The sequence below is a fragment of the Topomyia yanbarensis genome, chromosome 2 (genome assembly GCF_030247195.1).
Source record: "Topomyia yanbarensis strain Yona2022 chromosome 2, ASM3024719v1, whole genome shotgun sequence".
NCBI lineage: Eukaryota > Metazoa > Arthropoda > Insecta > Diptera > Culicidae > Topomyia > Topomyia yanbarensis.
In genome coordinates, this window is record NC_080671.1 from 2,336,835 (window position 1) to 2,357,909 (window position 21,075).

Consider the following 21,075-nt stretch of genomic DNA (forward strand, 5'->3'; position numbering starts at 1 on the left):
TGATACAAATGTAGCTAATATGAAACGTTATCTATTCAGAAGGTTATATCTCTTTTACGCTCTCATATTCTTTATTCGTTCAAAGGCAAAAATTTTGAAGAAAAATTCTGAATTCACTTTGGCTCGACATGGCCACATTTTACCTTGATTATGGATTAACAAGGCCAAAAAACGAATCGTTAAAGACCAAATGTGATCTCCAGAAAAAAATAAACCAAAGTCCATAGGCTTTGCGACTTTGAGTTGAGCTTTGTGGAAATTTCCATAGTCTGTAACCGGAATGTTTATATGTCCATTTCTGTAAAACAGCTTCCAAAACGTCCAAATGCGTTTAACACTTGTATACTGCGCACAGTGCTTGTTGAGATAAGATGGAAATGTTTTACTGGGTTTCCAGTTTTGCTAAGTGGAAAAGGGGCTATGATATTGGGGCATTGCCCTCGTTCATCAAAGGTTGTTCGGCATTACCTATGTTGTGTGCATTTATTCACCATGCGTTCAGATGTGTAACCTTCCTTACACCGTTCACAAGTTTCGACAGTTTCCGGTGCAACGAGTCAGCAGATCGGCTCAATTCAAACTCGAATCGTAGCCGACCCCACACATTTCAACCTGACTAGCTGGTACATATACTCTGTAGGCCCGTTGCCAGCAATATTATTTATCTGCTTCAAATCATCTACCACCACCCGAAACTTATCAGGGCGAATTGTCGCTATTTCTATCACGGTCAAATTTCGTTCCGTCAAAACTCGAGAAATTTGCAATAGATTTAAAAACTTTTTGTCTTTAGCCCGGAAGAAGATCACATAAGGCCCGGTCGAGGAACCTGGATATATTTTGAACCGAGGAGTCGATTTCATTTCAACCTCCTTGAGATGAATCATTGTCAGTGGAAATCATTTTCGCAGGATAATAGAAGAGACAAGAATGGGAAGGTAAAATGATAGCAGTACTTAACTTCAGTTGAATGTGCCACACAGCAGCAACCGAGAAGGGAACACTAAAGCAATCCATCGAAGCAACCTAGCTTTTCGTTGTAAAACTTCTTGCTTGCTGGCCTTTCCTCCTTTGTTAGTAACGGTAGGAACTATTCCGGTAATTCCTTGGGCACCGTTAAGCACATTATAGATGCGAGCCACAACATAGCTCTTACGCCGCACACACTCCTCTCCCCTGCCTAACCATGTATCTGATGTGAGCAAATATAAAAATACGTTTTTCAATACACTAACCTTGCAGGTGTACCACGAAACTGCTACTTGAGGAAGGTAGAACATTTTCCTATACAATCAACCCGAGTTTTTGACGGAATTCCATCTGTAGCTCTTATTTTGTGCGAAAATATCACCCCTCTTCACTTGGGGTTTTCTTTTCAAAACACTTATTTTTCTTCTTCTCATTTTCAGAACACTTTTTCAAATGCACTTTAATCCCACACCACTGAAAAAACAACCACGAAACTTTAATCGTTTACTAACTAACCTTCAAATTTTCTGCCAATGTACAGATGACCGAAGGAAAATGTCCGAAAACTCTCATTTGTGCGTTTAAATTTTCACTTCGAATTCCATTTTTTCTCGATGTAAACAAGCACGTCGGTGCCTAGCAACAAACGTGCGTTCCTGGCTTCCACATATCTTCACCTTAAACAAAATTGTCCAAGCACAATTGATCACCGACGATCAACTTAGCATTGACTGTTAAAGTAATATTACCCTGAACACGTACTATAGATCACTGCGACCATTATTCAGATCTATTATGGTATGCACTCTCATTAATCATATTGTGCTTGCTACTATGATATAATTGAGTGATTCTCTTCATTGAGATTCACACTCCTCCAAGTAGGGCTCGGTAATGCGTAAGACAGAGCCTCTTCCCAGCAACTGCTATCCCTACCTCCCCGTGGTACTGGCCGGGAACTACGAGCAACCTTAGGGAAGATCGGGTAACCAACCCCGGTGGGAACTTTGGTCGTAGGCTGACAGGGAAGGTGGGGGGGGGGTTGCTGCTGCAAGTCTGTTCCCCATGTTAGGAGCGACTGATCATCGTCCGAGTACCAGTGAAGGACTCTAAGCTCAACTGTGCACTATGGTCCTCCGGAAAGTTAGGGGGTTGGTGTCAGGCCCTGCGAGCCAGCCGTAAAAAACCAATTCCAGCGAAAAGTCAACAAGATAAGAATGCGAACCGATACCAATGGCGTCGGGCACTGCGACGAAAAAGGACTAGCGATTGGAAGCTCGGAACGTGGAACTGCAGATCTATCAACTCCATCGGGAGCACCCGCGTACTCGCCGATGTTCTCAAGGACCGCGGGTTCGGAATCGTAGCGCTGCATGAGGTGTGTTGGACAGGATCCATGGTACGATCGTTTAGAGATAATCATACCATCTACCAGAGCTGCGGCAACACACATGAGCTAGCGACAGCTTTTATTGTGATGGGCGATATGCAAAGGCGCGTGATCGGTTGGTGGCCGATCGACGAAAGAATGTGCAGGTTGAGGATCAAGGGCCGTAGCATAATAAACGTGCACAGCTCTCACTCCGGAAGCACCGATGATGACAAAGATGGTTTCTACGCGCAGCTCGACCGCTGCCCAAGCCACGACGTCAAGATCCTCATTGGGGACTTAAACGCACAGGTAGGCCAGGAGGAGGAATTCAGACCGACGATAGGAAAGTTCAGCGCTCGAATAACGAATGAGAACGGCCTTCGACTCATTGATTTTGCCGCCTCCAAGAACGGGCATCTTCTAAGCATAACATTAACTGGTCTCTCTTCCGGTATTCGCACTACATGTCCAGCCCTCTGCAGTTTGCCGGTATTTGTCAACCTACGAATGTCATATTTGTATACTTTGTATACTTGGTTCATGTGTCTGCGCCCTTCTATTTTTACTGCTGTGAACGCATTCTTCTCTTCTCTCAAAAACACCGTGCACGATCTACTTCCTTTAACGACCACGCCTCACGACCGTAAAGAGCAGAAAATATTAGCGGTTTGTATAGAGCAAGTTTGGTGCCTACGCAAGCTTAGCTGATTACGTAGACCAAAGAAAATCCTATTCGCAGTCACAGCATGCCTTTTTACTTCGCGACTAACATATCATATTACATATTACTAGTGTTTCTGGATATGTGAATTCATCGACAGCCCCAGCACAAATGCCTCTTCACCTGTTCTGCGATCAACGCCATGGTGTCAATGCGTCCTTGAAGCCAAGAAGCATCTGATATTTCGTGATGATGGTTCCGTTCCTTTGCATATCAGATCTTCATACCACACCTTCGAGCACTATGGTGAAAAATAGATTAGTGAGTACATCACTCACTCTACTTCAATCGATCTAACGTCACAAAGGAGTCGAATGTCTCTCCGGCTATTTTTGCGCTTGATTTTGACCCATCCAGCGTCATACGAATCAACTTAATCAGTTTTGGCGGAAAACCATATTTAAGCGTTATCTGCAACCGTTCCTTTCGATTCACTGAATCGTACGCCACTTAGTAATCCACAAACCGATGGTGACCCCGCAAGTTGTATTCCCATAGCTAATCCAGAATTTGTTGCAAGGTAAACATTTGCTCCGTCGTTGATCGTCCTTCTCGAAACCCGCTTGGGTATTCGCCAACGGGTGCACTCTGCTAAACAAAACACGAGAATGTACCTTGTAGGCGGCATTGATGATCGTATTTCTCGGTAGTTATTACACTCGAGTTTGTGATATTTCCCTTTCTTTCCAACGATGTTGCCGTTTTCAGCTCTCGAATAGCTTTTCGCACTTGGTCTTGGCGGATCAACAGCTTGCCCATCATTCCCAATCCTCATTCTGTTTCTGACTTCTCTACTCCTTTGTTCGCTCAATAGTAACCCAAAGTAATCCTTCCAGCTAGCAGGCTTTCCTGTACGATATTCCATTTCGTCGTGCCCACGTTTCTTATTCCGAAGAACTTTTTTCAGGTAAAAAAGAAATTGGCAAATGATGTGAAAAATCATGAAACCACGGAAGAAAATGTTAAAAAATCGTTTGTTTAGCAGCTGCGGCTGGTTTTGTACTAATGACTTCTTCGGTGTCCTCACCATCGCCAGAGTGTGGAATGGAAGTCGTGTATTCTTCGGCTTCGGCTCACGTGGTAATTGTGGGACTACCATGTTTGTGCCTCGGAGCATTTTATTTAAATTCTTTTTCTTTCTCTTTTATTTGATTATCTACATCAACAACCCCCTAAATTATTATATGGTTGATTCACGCGAAATATCTGATGCGCTTCCATTGATGATGAACACTTTTCATTCACACGGACATGTAATGTTTCGAACGGAACCTTGAATTGTTTATAAGCTGCTCGAATACTGGCACCATCTTGAACGGACCCTAAACGACTAACCTATCGTGCCCCCATGCGTATATTTTATGTCGATGTCCGCATTTTTTTAAAACCAAAAATATCGGAAAACCAAAACAAAACTCGTGTTCAGCATTAAATTTTATGTAAGAAAAAACTCAAGACATTTTTTTACATTGATTAAATGTACTGTACTAGAGAAGCATGGAGTCTTTAAAGCATACGCCATGTGTCAGCAAATCGGCGCAATTCAAACTCGAATCAGAGAAGACCCCACAGATTTCAACCCGATTAGGTGGTACACATACTCTGTACTCCAGCAGCAATATCATTTACATGCCTCAAACTATTTACCACCACCCGATGCTTATCAGTGTGAATTTTCGATATTTCTGTCACGGCCGAATATCGTTTCGTCAGAACTCGAGAAATCTGCAAAAGATTTAAAAACTTTTTGTTTTTTTCCCGGAAGAAGATCACATAATGTCCGGTCGATGAGCCTGGATATATCTTTAGTCGAGTCAGGGGAAGTCATTTTTGCACGGGCCTAGGGCCAAGTGCAGTATAACAGAAGACTCCAAAAATGGAAATGTAAAATAATAACGGTACTTAACTTCAGTTGACTGTGCTGTTCACGCTTCAAACAGCAGCAATGCCTATGATCACAAGTCAGTCCCATAAAGATAGGAAATCCCATAGAAAACAGGACAAATATGCGATCATGGGTAGAGTAACACCAGCGGATAGGAAACCGAACAAATCAATCAAAGCAACCCAGCCTTTGCTTGCTAACCTTTCTTTTTCTGTGACGTAGGAACTATTCCCGTGATTTCTTGGGGCACACTTAACATTTTTACATCAAATTTTCCAAACCTGTTTAGCCTAACCACGCGATGTTAAGAGCAAATACAAATTAAATACGCCAAGGTCCCATACAAAAGGAACATCATTTCTTGGCTCACCGAAAAAACAAATTTATCTACCCTATTCACCTGTTTCGGTTTGACAGCCTAAAATTACCATGAAAAAATTAAACTGGCAACGCTATCAGATCAAAGTATGCTGTAGGTTACTACCAAACAAGTATGTACATTGTTGTTTTCGTCCAGAGCTTAGTGATGTAATATTTTCTCAAAATTTGTTCAACATTTAGAAAAAAGAAACTACTAACTCTAAATTAAAACATAATACAAAGGTCAAACCATTCGAACATCGGCTCGTGATTCTATATAATTTCCCTGTTGATTGTGCATTGGTTGTTGTTTTGGATCCATACAGAAATCATTTAAAATTCCGAGACGATTTCCGGATGGTACGTTGTAAAACTGTAAAATTGAACTTGTCGTAAATTCCTTTGAAAACCACCAAAATTGCAATTCACTGAATCCTTATCCCTCGAAGAAACCAGAATTTCTCTTTAGTCGTATTAGATTTTTAGTTCTTGTCGCAATCTTGTATGTGCTTTCTCTCTTGGGCAAGGAGTGGCCTAAAACCGCTTTGTATCGGTACCACTTTTCTGGGTTCGCAAATGTACGAATTAAACGGATAATTTATAAGCGACATAGTAGGGGCATATTGAACATTCCACTTGAGTTGGTGCAAGTTGGTCCCAACACTTACATTACCAATGAAAATTACATAAAGTTACATAAATACACATATTCGAATAAATTATTTCATGCAATTTTTTTCTTCGATGAGAGCACGACCAGAAAAAACATAAATCTCAAATATATCAATATTTGAGATTTATATGTGTGAGAGGAATAGTCCGCCGTTGGAAAAAAAGAGGCCGGGGAAGAAAGGTCGCGTAATAAGACGCTGCATTAAAATCATGGACATGAAACTAGTAACAACCTAATTCGAATAATTATAAAGTAAACATATCGGAGTTATCAGAATCAGGCACTTAATACCTTAGTACGCTACAACACATTCCTAATCGGTAGGTCAAATCCGAGCGAATTAGAAACACATAATCTCCCAAATAGCGACGCTCACTAGCCTTCGCGATCGGTCAGGAAAGAAGTTACGTCGCAACAATCATGAACCAAGGATCTTCTAGCACCAACGTAATAAGAAGAAACCTCCGTGTATAAAATGTTCATGTGTACACTCTCACACACTATAAAAACCTGCCTGCTAACCGGGAAGAAACCTTGAGCAACGATTTCCGGATGGCACGTTGTGAAACTGTTGTTGATATACCACTCTCCAACGAATAACATGGGTATTTCAGCCAGTCAATTATTATGAGACGACTACTGCACCGAAGGACATCTCGAGTACTTCTAATGATTAAAGCACTAACTATTCGTCTTATTTGAAAAGCAGCTTCAGTTCATAGCACGTTGCAGAACAACACATTTAAATAATGTGTATAAAAATTTACAAATCGTCTATAAAAGCGTACTTGTGAAGAATAAACAAAATATCAATAAGTTCGGAACATAGTCGTTTACCAGTGCAACCACTTCTAACACTATTTCAACAAAGTATACTGTCACTTTGACACTGTACCTTTATCGCTGTACATGGGTTATAAAATGTGTCCTCGAAAAATCGTCAGAGCATTCCGTATTAACATATTTGTATTTGTTAAGAGTCTCTCAGATTCAAGTCCTTTTCGAAGTTTTTCCGATAACTTGCATACCAAAATTCATCGGCGATCAGTTTACTATTAGCTAACAAAGCATGTGAAAACGCTTTTTTCCTGTTAGAACGTATGGAAGAAAACCGAGAACGAAAAGTAAAAGCGATCTGTCACAGACGAGAGCTCGCCTACTATATGATATTCGATGTTATTGATATAGGCAATTATTACACGCTTTCAGTTACAGTTACAGTGAATCAATTCAATATCGAGAGCACGGGGGGTTTCTGGATATGACTTGCTAAACAAGTACTATGAATAAAGTTTAACTGACAATTATCGGCTTAAGTTTGCCCTGTATAGAATAATTAGCTCTAGATTTCATTTTATACTCACAGCTTTCTTCTCTTTTCTCTTTGATATTTGTTAATTGCCTTCCTTTTATTTTATAACGAACATAAATAAAGGAACGGGAGACGATACTTCACTACGTGTTCAATTATTGAAACGAATCATGGTTCTCTAAGGGCCGATTTCTTCACCCTCGCCCAGGGATGCCGAAGGTACTGGTAAACTACATTTTTTTCGGTATATTTACATTTGCACAAGCCGTACAGCCCGCTACAGCGACACATCACTACAGCTCTTGCCAGAACGGTAGTCAAACCGAGTACATTTTCCCGTAGAGAAGTAGAATACATTTTTGTTTTACTGCTGTACTCCGACTGCTCGGTGGGAGTGTGACGTAGTACTGTTTGTTCTCTCGCTTTGTACATTTTTCTCTGCGTAGTCAAAGGGAGAGGCCCGCACACGAAAGCGATGATGCCGGTCGTGGCGTAAACGAACCGCATTTATTACCGTCGTTCGTTATTGAAAATATTGAATAGATTAAACATTTTAAAAAGTGTAAAATAAGGAAAGAGAAGCTGTACCGCTCGCGTCTGGTGGCTGTACTGGGTGCAGTATTTCTTTGTCATGTTACTGCTTTGCTTACAGACTGCCGTACAGCGCTGGGCGTCCTGCAGTAGCGAACGGCAACAGCGTCAAAAGAGAAATGAGAATGTAGGCAGAAAAATTACAGCCGCAGAAAAGGTAGGCATTTTGCATCCTTGCCCTCGCCTAATGCTTAAGCCATGTTTAAACAAACTGGTAAACCTGGCTAATTTTTTTTGTCGTGTGTATACTAGAGTGGGACATGGTTACACGAAAAAATAAAATTTTGCTCCGAGAAACTTTCTGGTTTCATTTGCCTCCTAGAACAACAAAATTTCACCTTGATCGGTAAAGCTATATTTTTACGCTCACGGTTTAATATTTCACCCTTATTTGAAAATATTTCATAAGAAAATTACAAGAAAACGAAGCTTTAAAGACCTTGAAACGATCCTACGTCCTACTTCGAGAAAGGTATTAAGGGGCTATAGACAAAGTTGAGGTTGTACAAATCTGATTTTAATGCATATTCTAGAAATATATACTTTTGAAAATATCTGTGCGGAATTTCATCCAGATCGGAGTACTAAATTTCAACTAATAGTTGTTCGTAGGGCACTGATTCCACGAAAACAGGACCATGAATAAAAATCATGTGTTTTACAATCATGTTCAATTTCCCTGCAGTAACAACTATACAGGGTGTTTGGTGCATGGTTAAGAACCTCTCGAGGGGTGATAGAATGTCATATTTGAAGAAAAAAATTGTGCTACACATACCATCAAATCTCAACCGATACAGAGTTATTGAACTTTTTGTGTAAAAAACTTATTTGTCTTAAAATACCTCTAACTGTAAAAGTACACTTTGTATTTTAAATCCTTTAGTTCCATTCGAAAGGTGAAAAAATTTCCTATTCAATGGTGTTCTCATATCTTTTAATTAATTAGTTTTAATTACCTTTTAGCTGTAAAGTAGTTAAAAGTTAGTGTTTTGAGGAGGTTTTGCTAATTTTCTCGGAATAATGAAGTATGATTATAGCAATATCCATTATCCAAAAGTTGGGTTTTAGGAGGATTCATAATTTGTTCTTGGACGACATATTCCTATCTCTTCTCATTTCTTTGTAATTTCATTACTATACTTTTCCTGTAACCGACTTGCAAGTGCTTAAAAGACTCTAATCTAAAAAATATGCTTTATATCGTTATTTACAAGATTTCATTGGAAAGCTGAGAAAATGTCCTATCAGTGTATGTACAAATATCTTTTAGTTAAGTGTACTAAATGATTTTTTACTAACGAAATAACTCAAAATTAGTGTTTTTTGGAGAGTTTTTTAATTATTCTAATCATTAATCAACAAAATTTATCGTTACTCTTGTTCATTTGATGCCCCTTAATGTTCTCTATAACTTTTTATTTAACACTTTGTCTATATCTCTTTTCATTTTGCTGCTATTTAATAGTTAACACAGCATGAGCTCGCCACAAATGTAGTGGGTTCGAAAATGTTATTTTTGCATATGAAACGATGTGATAAAAAAGATTTTGCGTCGAAACCAAAAGAGATAATTGAATGGAGTCAAAGAGAGAACTGTAGAACTTGCTGATATGCATTATTTCCATGATAATAATGGTGATGTTTATTATTTACTATTCACAGAAAATTAACGAAAATGCTAATAATAGCACTAACTTTAAACTAATTTACTTTTAAAAGAATACTAAATTCCCTTAACTGAAAGGTATTAATACATTTTTCACTGTAAAAGTTTCCTGGCTTTCGAATAAAAAGAAAAAAAAAAGAACAATAAGTGTCATAATTTTTCAATTAGAGCTGGTACTAGTGAAAATGAGATAAAAATAACCAAGTTGAATAACCCAAAATCATGAAAAAAGAAGGGGTAAGGGTATCATGTCAAAGAACGAATTAAGCAGCTCATCAAGACTAACAATCTGAATTGTTAAAATGATGAGGTTAACTATTAGCATTTTCAAGAAATGAACGAAAAATCGTTTAAAATTGTTTAATTTTCAATAAATTACTTTGAAAAGGCTACTTAAACTTATTAGCTGAAACATGTGAGGGCATCACTCAATGCGAAATTTTCTCACCTTTCGAATCGAACTAAAACTTTTAAAATACAAAGTATACTTTTAAAGTTAGAGGTATTTTAAGATAAATAAGTTTTTTGCACAAAAAATTCAATAACTCTGTAACGGTTGAGATTTGATGGTATGTGTAGAACAATTTTTTTTCTTCAAATATGGCAGTCTATCACCCCCCGAGAGATTCTTAACCATGAACTAAACACCCTGTATATTCTGAATTTTTTTAAATAGTGCACGAGAAAATATCAGGACTGTTTTCATTTTGAAAACTAATTCACAACTACGAAACCGAAAATTGTTATTTTATGAGTTTACAACAGATGTTTAAAAAACTGAAATATTTTAGGGTGTAGTTAAAAATTATTACGTCTCTATTTATGTGCGCTTGAACTTCAGTTTGTACACAAAGTTATTCGCTGTTATTGTCCCTTTCCCGTAGTCTGTTGCCCGCATACCGTGACTATTCCCATAGACGAACTACTTTAGAATTCGAACCGCCTTAGTGTTGACTACACGTAAATAAAGTTTGGTATCTGTACAAGAAATTGATCACGAAACCATGCCGAATTGTAAATTGCTCATTTCTGAAAGTGCATGAATCCGCTAAATAATGCTTTATCTGGCAAGCCATCTGTGGATGTGGCAATTTGGCCCTTAATTATATCTGGGCCCGTTGACGGACTGATCAGGACTGTTACAAAACAAATAACTTTGTTTCTGTGCCAAAAGAGATCAATCAATAGGTATTTTGGACCAGAATGAAGGCAATAAAATGATTTTAAGGGCTAAGACCACCAAGCAGCTATTAAAAAATCTATTTATCAGCCTAAAATTTCCTCAAAACTTGAAAAATTTGGAAAAACAGGAATCATGGTCAGAAACAATCTCGAGCCGTTAGTTTTCGGTGGTGCCACCTACCGCTGGAAGCTGTAGATGCGCTATTCTTAAAACTCCATTTCTTAAATCAAACAAACCAGTAGGGAAGTACAATTTAGTGACTACTTGAAATTGTATAAATTGTCTTTATACATAGGAGAGGATGCTCAAAAAGTATTGATTGCAAAATATAATCATCTTTCGCGGACGATTCGCAAAACTTAGCGGATGTGAACAACATACTCTAAAGAGAAACTGGGCGAAAATTAATTCATTTCAGTTAACTATGATAAGATTTACGCACGTTTGAAAGTGTCGAAAAGTTATAATTATTGCGAACCTTTCAAACTTGCGTAACTTTCAATGAATTATTGACCCACCCCTTATAACTAAGTGACGCAATATGTGAGTCTTTTTACTTTCTTTTGTTGCGCCACGCCAGTCGACCCACCGTTTCAACCGGAAAGCCTCTAATAAGGACTGTATCGGAAACTAGCCATCTGCATACATTTATTATTTACGCACAAGGGGTGAGTCGCTTAGCACAAATCGAATCGCGCTCACAAACAAACAGCGTGGTAGCTTGTGCCGCTATGTGACACGATGTGCCATGGTGTTTGGTAAAACAAAAACAATGGTTGCTATGATTATTCAACCACACTTTGTTGGCAGTTTTTGAGTTGTCACACATTGTGGTAAACGAGTGAAATGAACGTGTATTACTGTGAATCGTAATCTTATATCGTGTTATCGTGGGTGATACAGTGTGTATGGCACATTGTTCTAAGCGACTCACCCCTTGTGTACGCAGGTGTTTGCGTTAGTTTCAATGTACTAATCACAGCATGCTGTGCGTTTGACTGTCATTTTTCGTTTGTTTACTTCTTTGTCTAGTTTAAATTTTTCGTTTCCAAAATATTGCGCGTGACGGCGCTGATGGTTGGGTGGTAAAAGTGACCGCCACTCAACACAGTTGGTCTGGGTTCAATCCCAGTCGAGGTCGTTGAAATTTTTCTGAGGTGAGAAAAATCTGAGGTCACGGCTCGTAGCGGAAATAGGCCGACGGAAAATAACTAGAAATATGAAGAAGAAGAAGAAAATGTTGCGCATTGAAAATAAAGTAAAAGTTATTATTTGGAGTCAGGAATCAGAACATATTGGCTCGAATGGCACATTTTCCATGTTCACTACTCTTTTTTGATGAACTGTTTCTTTCAACCCGAAACTGGAGTAGAAAGTGAATGCTCCTACGTATCAAGAAACGAAACAATCTGAAGACCCATAAATAGCAGAAATTCGGCACAGTTACATGCTGCACCGAGGACCCAGGAATTGTGTTGCAACGGACGGATACATGGCTTTTTGTGGATGACGAGACCTATGTGAAAGAGGACTCAAAACTCTTCCAGATCCACAATATTCGATCGATCGATCGATTCAAGTGTAAAATATTGGTCGAAAAGGGTGTCCGGTCATTTGGCCGAATGCTGGTTGGCTGAATGTCATTTGGCCGAAGGCCACTTGGCCGAAGAGGTTTATTGGCCGAAGAGGTCATTTGGCCGAATGTCAAATGGCCGAACAAGTTAATTGGCCGAATGCCATTTGGCCGAACGGGTCAATTGGCCGAATGCTATTTGGCCGAACGGGTTAATTGGCCGAATGCCATTTGGCCGAATGCCGATTGGCCGATTGACGATTGGCCGAATGCCAATTGGGCGAATGCCAATTGGCCGAATGTCGATTGACCGAATGTCGATTGGCCGAATACCTTTTGTCCGAATAAAATTCGGCTGAACGCCATTTAGCCCATACGAGTGTTTAGTTGAATAAAACATGATTGAATGACAACGCGTTTGTTTCATAATTCTAGTGGGAAAAATCACACTAATTGACATCGTACTCGATTTATTTGTTTTGTATTATTTGTGAAGTTCATCTAAAAATCGTGTTATCTTCCTTCTTTTTAACATGAGCTGTTCTTGCTACATGAACTTACTACAGTGTCTTCCTTTTCTAGTCGATACACAGCGTAACTCGCCGGTTAAATATACATATTTTTTCAGCAGCACGCAGTACGAGAAATATTTTTTTTTGGACATCGTCATTTGTATAGTACATTGCCAATTCATGTATCTACCGTGATTTTTTTGTAGAAAATGTACCCTTAGTTCTTACAAAGAAGGCAATCCAGCTTTCACTATTCCTGAATCGATTGACCCAAAAAAATGTCGTTATTTTTAACCTTTCACTGTAGTTCAGCGATCTCGACATGATAATTTTCCGTTTGTATGGTGGCCATAAATATACCGGCCCAATCACATCATGAACTGTAAAAACGATATCGTTTGTGTTTTCAGCGTTTCTGTAAATACGTGACATTTTTTCTAATTGGTTTTTCATGATTCTTTAATGAATGTTACCACAGGTTTTCGTAGAACAACAGTAGACAATTTCATTACTGTACTAATAATAAACAAACGTGTTGTAAGTGCTTGAAATATATTGTCAAAGATTGCTATCATTAAATCTTCAAATATTGTTTGTTTTGTGGAAAAATACCACGTTACCTAACGTCACTACGCAACGTACGCTTCATCAACGCAACCGTTTTTATTAGCAACCATTTAAGGTTGCCATGGAATAACGAAACAATGTTTGCAAAGAGGTAAAAATTATTTGTTCGGTCTGAATAGCGAACGGAAGATCATTTTTAGACGATGGAGGACGAAAATCGTGCTTGTGAACTATTAAAGAGCTCCCGGGGTGGAGACGTTCTGTTAGTTAATGGATACTTGTATGTTAGGAACAAACGTGTAAGTTTGAATTGTTTAATTTCTCATGCAATTCCGAATACTAAAAAAATGTAAAACTTTAGGTTGATGATCTGCACTATTGGGAATGTAAGCAAAGAAATCACACTTCAAATCCCACCAAAAACTGGTCAGCAAGAATAATAACCAAGCACACCGGTGAAGGTTACATTGTTGTAACTCAAGGCCAAATTAGTCATCCCCATGAGCCTGATCCAACTTTAATCGAAGAGCTGAGGTTGCGAATCACGATGAAACGAGTAGCAGCGGAAAGTAGTGGGCGTCCTGCCAGGATGGCAAGGAAAATTGGAACCAATTTTACGCCGGAGGTGCAGCACCGACTCTCGCAAAACGCGTAAATGAAAATTATAAAGCGATCTCGGCCGGTAGCTAGCGAGCTTGCACCTGACACGTTGACCAATTTCACTGTTCCAGACAAATATAAGCTCTAGAGTAAGCTTATATTTGTCTGGAACAGTGAAATTGGTCAACGTGTCAGGGTGCACAATTCTATAGAGGCAAAATCGAAAGTGAAGGTAATGTAGCTGTTCTTTTCGGGTCAGATGAAGATATCCGGAGATTAGGTCTTGCACGCTACTGGGTTGCAGATGGCACATTTGATACTGTGCCTGGATTGTTTCGGCAGCTGTTCACTGTTCACGCCAGTATTGGTCCGGATCATGTCAACACGGTTCCAATGTTCTACGCTTTAATGACCACAAAAACGGAAATTTTATATCGATGGGTGCTCGAAGAAATGTTGAGCACAGCGAACACTCTTGAAACGGATCTAGCTCCTGTACTCATTCTAACCGATTTCAAAAAAGCGATCATTAATGCGTTTCACCATGTATTCCCAGATGCCAAACAAGCAGGATGCTTCTTTCACTTATCACAAAATTTATGGAAATGTGTACAAAAACAAAAATTGGTACCACTATTTGGGTCATCTAACAGCGAGTTCTATCTAGCATATAAATCCATTCAAGCACTAGCTTTCCTTCCTGCTCGTGATACACCCCGAGGTTTGGAGATAGTATCTAGTCGCATTCCGGAGGCTATGCGTCCGGTGATGGATTATTTTCAAGAAGTTTACGTACTTGGCCGAATCAAAGCGAACAATAAATCCGAACGCTGCAAACCGCTGTATCCTCCATCTTTATGGTCGGGCTTCGAAAATGTAAAAGGACAACCAACCAAATCGAAGGTTGGCATAGCCGATGGTCAAAGATAGTAGGAGAAAAACATGTAAATCCTATCAGAATGATGGCAGAAATACAACTAGAGCAAAGCTATTCAGCAGCTCGAGTAGATGTATATTTGGTAGGAGGGGGAACTAGTTAAAAGAAGGAATATCAGCGCAGGGATGCCAGACTTGCAAAGGTAGTAAATAATTATGAAAAGTATACTATCGAAGACTATATAAAAGCCATCGCCTCAAATCTGCTTAAGGATTGATTTATATTGTATTAAATATGGGTTAATAAAAATGAATTTATATTGAATTTGAAATTAATCTTTGTATTTGAAAAATTCCGTTAAATATTTCAAACTTTTTCTCTACGACTCAATACCGTAAATATGACTGAAATTTCGCTATCACAACTTTAGTTACTTATCTCAATTCCACACAACCAATGATCGGTTAGTCAATGGTATAGGGCCAAAAATTATATTGCTAAATGACATTCGACGAAAGAGCATTCGGCCAAATGCTATTCGGCCAAATGAATCATTCGGCCAGATGACCCATTCGGCCAGATGGCCCATTCGGCCAGATGACCCTTTCGGCCAGATGACACTTTCGGCCAAATAGCATTCGGCCAAGTGACCCTTTCGGCTAAATATCATTCGGCCAAACGACTCTTTCGGCCAAACAGCATTCGGCCGGATGGCCCTTTTGGCCAAATGTATTTCGGCCAAACAGCTTTCGGCTAAATGACCTAGAACCGTCGAAAAGTGTTGATATGTTAATATGTTTCTGCGATTTGAAGTCTACTATATTTTACACTATCGGAACTAACTTCGGTAATCTATTGATCTGAGTGTCTCCAGATGAAGTTTCTGCTTTCATATGAAAAGTATATTACCCCTCCACTATTTTGGCCGGATCTAGCGTCGGTGCACTACGACAACACCATTTTCAATTGATTCACGGCTCAATACATCAAATTGCGCTCAGGTTCGGCTTATCGAACGTTACTGGGCGATTGTGAGGAGGATACTCAAAAAAGCTGCTGAAGCAGCTAGAAATATACAAATTAGGCTTAACGATACAAAAAAATTGGTGAAACCTTTGTTCAGAAGTTTAATAAAAATGTACGACTGAAAAATTTTAGAAACCGAAAATTCGTGAAAATTTATTTCATCTGATCTTCACAACTCTCAAGCTCAATCTCGTACAATCAATCGTTTGTTTGATAAAAACTTTTTATATATGATTTGAAAAAAATGTGTATAACTTCTTTTCGATATAGTCCATTCAATAACAAGTTATTTTAATAGAACTAAATACATTTCTATGTCACTACTTTTATAACAAAATAAAATTTGGTAAAGTTTTATGAAACATTTAGGTGTATCACTTTCACGTTGCCAGTTTCTATAATAAAGCCAATATAGTGTCCGTAATTTGAATCTGTCGCAGCTACGTTTGATTACAACTCTATCTTCTATTTTGCTCTACTTTCAGAACACTAAACTTCAACAAACACTTCCTGCTAGTGGGCGGCCTGGCATCAGCCGATCCCGTTCTGGAACGTCCCGGGCAAGTGCATTCCGACGATCTGGTAGGTTGTGTGCATAGCGTTTCGATCAACGGCCGTGCACTGAACTTAAGCAGTCCTATCAAATCGTTTGGTGTTGAATCAACCTGCAAAAGAGGCAATAATGGTGGTCCTTGCAGCCAGGGATTACCGGAAGATCCCGCCCAGTCACGGTGTGGTGCATTCGGTCAATGTTTGGACCGTTGGCATACGGCTATGTGTCGGTGTGGAGCATCGATCCTATCCCCGGACTGTTCCAACTCACTGGAACACTATTCGATAGCAGATGGAGGCTTTATAGAATTCGAAATATCCGAGAAACACAAACGTATGCAGTTACTGGAGAATATATACAGTGGAAAGAGTATCTGGAGTTATGATGTGACGAGAAATAAACGTTATTCGATCAAGACGGAAAACATATCCAGTTTGACGATCGCGGAAGATCCGCCGAAATACATGAGTCTTCTGTTCAAAACTAACAAACCCAACGGATTGCTAATCTACGCCGCAACCAACAAACACTACACTTCGATCGAACTAAAAAATGGGAAGATCTTCTACAACTCACACCAGTCGTCTTTTATCAACATAACGGCTTCTTCGCTGGTGAATTTGGCGGATGGAAACTGGCATAACATTACTCTGCACGCTCACAACCGGATCCTGCAGGTCATCGTAGACGGTAAAAGCGCTATCGAAGACCTTGATTCGGCTGGAGTTCATGATTTCCTCGATCCCTATCTAACGGTACTTTCGATCGGCAATGTACGCAGGGAACTGTTCGTGAACGAAGTCATGCCCGTTTATTTCCAAGGTTGTTTTGCTAATTTCACCATCAACAACGAGATTCAACCGTTCAACGGATCCGGAAGCATATTCAAGCGTGTAATTCACCGCGGAAATGTCCTACCGGGTTGTTTACTAGCTGGTTTGGGAGCTGCTCAGGTGACCGATCCTCTCAGCATCGGAATCACGCTGGTAATCGTATTCTTCGTCGTACTGTTGGTGGCTATATTCCTATCGTTCCTGGTGTTTCGATTACGGAAGCAGCACAAAGAGAAGAGTGGTGGTCTCGGGGGTCCCTCTACAATGCATTCGAAACAGAACGGAGGCTCCACACTGCTGAGCACTTCCCAGTTGGTGTCGTCCGGTGTTCATAGTGATATTGGTAGGGGTATGCACGTAAATGATCTATCCGTAGTTGGATACCATTCGGATAATACTGACATGCTACGAGGCGTCGGTGGACATCATTTGGTGGGACCGGAACTTATTTCGAAAAAATACAAAGAGCGGGATATTAATTCAGGTGAACCGCAAAGGCCGCAGCGTCCAGATATTATTGAACGAGAGGTAGTTAGTAAAAGTCCTCCCTTACGAGAAGACCACCATCCACCATTACCACCACCAAGTCAATCGCACCACACGCACGATCATACAAATCCCGTTGATCTAGGGTCTGAGTATCCCGAGCATTACGACTTGGAGAACGCTAGTTCAATCGCACCGTCTGATATCGATATTGTCTATCACTATAAAGGATACCGTGAAGCTGGAGGTGTTCGAAAGTACAAGGCCACTCCACCACCGGTGGCTACGTACACACATCACAAACATCAAACTGCTCAGCAGCAACACCGGCACTCACCGCACCACGCAGGACCATACGCACCTCGCGTTCCACCTCAAGCTAGTCAACCACCACCGTCGAACACTCCCAGGCCACACCAAACCACACCGCTGGCACGACTCTCCCCAAGTTCTGAGCTAAGTTCTCAGCAACCTAGAATCCTAACGCTGCACGACATCTCGGGAAAACCTCTACAAAGTGCCCTTCTTGCGACCACCTCCAGCTCGGGAGGAGTCGGAAAGGATGCTCTACATAGCAACAGCGAACGTAGCCTCAACAGCCCGGTTATGAGTCAACTTTCCGGCCAGAGCTCCAGTGCTAGCCGTAAAAATCCGGGAGTTCCCCAACAACCGCAGAATGTCAATTCTGTCGTTTCCGGACCGATGGGTCTAACAGCGGAAGAAATCGAAAGGTTGAATTCACGACCGCGAACTTCAAGTCTGGTCTCAACACTGGATGCAGTTTCGAGCAGTAGCGAAGCTCCCCGGGTCCCAGCCCCACACCTAACACACATGCACCACTCACCGGCAGTGGATGCCCATAGTTCAACCTCAACAGATGAGAGCGGAAACGACAGTTTCACCTGTTCGGAAATTGAGTACGACAACAACAGTATCAGCGGTGATAAGTACACCAAGAATCGAGAGGACACCAGCCGAAGGGTGGTTAGCGATAACAATAACACTAACAAACCACCACATTTACCGCCGTCATCCTACGACGGATTTGATTCCTCCTTCCGGGGGTCTTTGAGTACGCTGGTGGCATCCGACGATGATCTATCCACCCACATGGTAGGAATGTATCGTCAACCGAACGGAGCATCACCATCGGCCACCGGTTGGGATTACCTGCTGAACTGGGGACCCAACTTCGAGAGTCTGATGGGTGTCTTCAAGGACATTGCCGAACTGCCGGATACGGTGAATGGACGCGTCCCGAGCTCACTTCGGATACCGGCTGGTGTACAGAAGCCCTCGGAGGAGTACGTGTAGAAATGTATAGAACAAAATGTAAAATCAAGCTAGGAAACATGGAATGGAGGCGCAGTTTAGAACAAGTTAATTCAAATGACATGTAAATAGTAGCCACTACTGCATTTTAATTAGTTGAAAGTGGACGAACGGAGTAGGGTGAAGCGAAACACATCGATTTTGTGCTTATTTTGCAATGCCTTGTATCAAGGTACGACCTCCAGCACAAACGAAATAATGTTTTAGAAAACGATAAAAGCGCATTTTACGGAAGTATAGCAAACCAATTTTGTAGCTACATAAAAGGTCCTCCAAATGTGCATTTTTTTACCATAACACCCGGGAGCGCGTTTCGTTTGAACTATTCGTCCTCGCTTCTGCCCTGGTGATCAAACAGGGACTGAATCAGTGCTATGTTTAAGCGTTAAGAAACTTACAAGGATTTTAACCTGTAAATAGTGATTTTTTTTTAGCACAAGACGACGATGAGAATTATTGTAAACTATCTTGCCATATGCTTTTTAAAAAGAACAATCCTATAACAAGTAACCGGGCGTGCGAAGTAGTGAGTAGTGGTTCCAACAAAAACAAATACTGTTTCCGCCCCCTTAGGTGTAGAAAATTTTTAACAGCAATATAACACATATTCGCAAATCATGACTTCCAAATGAGACTGTTTTTAATTCGTAATAGAGCCGTAAGAGTTAGTCGCTAAGTTTTATCCAGTAGATGTATGATGTTTTATTTTAGAAACTAAACCGAATACTACGAAATTTAAATGTTGTACAAATGATCAATCGGTTTCAGGCGTACCTCTTGGCATTTAATCAATTTGTAAATAGCCTAGCGAACAAACGACAAAACTCATAACTGTTCTAGTGAAATTAGTTTCTGTAAAATTTCAAATTAAAAGCAGGAAATAAATGATAACTATGAAAATATATTATTACTAGTTTATTGAAAGAAATTCTAGCTAAGATTGACCACAACCAAAATTCGAATAATGGTATCTTATTTTACAACTCCAATAGCCAAGTTTCTTGACCGTTCCTTCTAGAAGGAAGAATAATGGAGTAGAGTAGATTTACCGTAAGTACAGTATTCGAATTCCCAGGCTAGCAAACAATTCCATGATGCATTTTAGGCTATTTTCGTAAACAATGCGCTTGGCTACATATAACTTATATAAATATTACAACATCTATTACATGTTGATAGATGGGCGAACACTACTAGTTTTGAAATCTATCGCTGAAGTTTATCACTTTTTGGTACATAAAATGCGGACAAAATACGTGAACAATTTATAATTGTCTATTTTCTACTGTCATCAGATTTTTTGAGTTTCTCGCACCTAATCTTATCAACGAGAAAATTGTACCACAAGTCCTTCTCCGAACGACGCGGAATTTTGGTTGAAATACAGTTTAACATGTTAGTTTTTTTATTTATTTTTTTTTTCATAAAACGTTTATTTCACACGTTCACGTTATAAAATCACGTTTTTCTGTAGTCTTTGTTTATTTTCTTTCCTTTATTTTTCTTTGTATGATCTAACTTAACGAACTACGAAGAAATCTTAATTATTTGTGGGTAGCAAGGGAAAAAAAGTTAGGAAATTAGTGAGGATAATTATATATTTTTTTTCGAGAGTTGTCCTACTGGAGCTGTAGAGCTAGGTTTTTGGAAGGGCTCCCCGTCAGAATCACATACTACAATTTGCAGACGAGACAGGCAATGTCGCCCACTAAAACACTGCATTAGGCCAAATGTAGCGGGCCGTTATTCTGAATGTGATATTCATTGTACGGTTCAGGTATGTGCGGACGTAGGGACTCGCGATCGCATGTATCATCGCTAAGGGTTCGAGCATTTGTACATTAGCGTGTTCGATCGCGTGTGCGTTTGTATGTCGCGTGTGCTAACGTGTATGTAACTTCGCGTGTATAAAATCTATTTTATAACCGTGTGCATTTCGCATATTCGCGTGTGTTCTTTGGATAATCGTACGCGGACCGTG

General features: G+C 40.0%; 1 protein-coding gene across 2 annotated transcripts in view; it reads left to right on the forward strand.

The window, feature by feature from the left end:
* LOC131683165 (cadherin-related tumor suppressor) overlaps positions 1-19,965 on the forward strand; it is a 505,933-nt gene extending 485,968 nt beyond the window's left edge. For both annotated transcript variants that reach the window (XM_058964996.1, XM_058964997.1), the window contains exon 11: positions 16,376-19,965. In XM_058964996.1, coding sequence (XP_058820979.1) covers positions 16,376-19,076 — 2,701 coding nt within the window. In that variant the 3' untranslated portion in view covers positions 19,077-19,965. The remainder of the gene's footprint in view (positions 1-16,375) is intronic.
* The last annotated feature ends 1,110 nt before the right edge of the window (positions 19,966-21,075 follow it).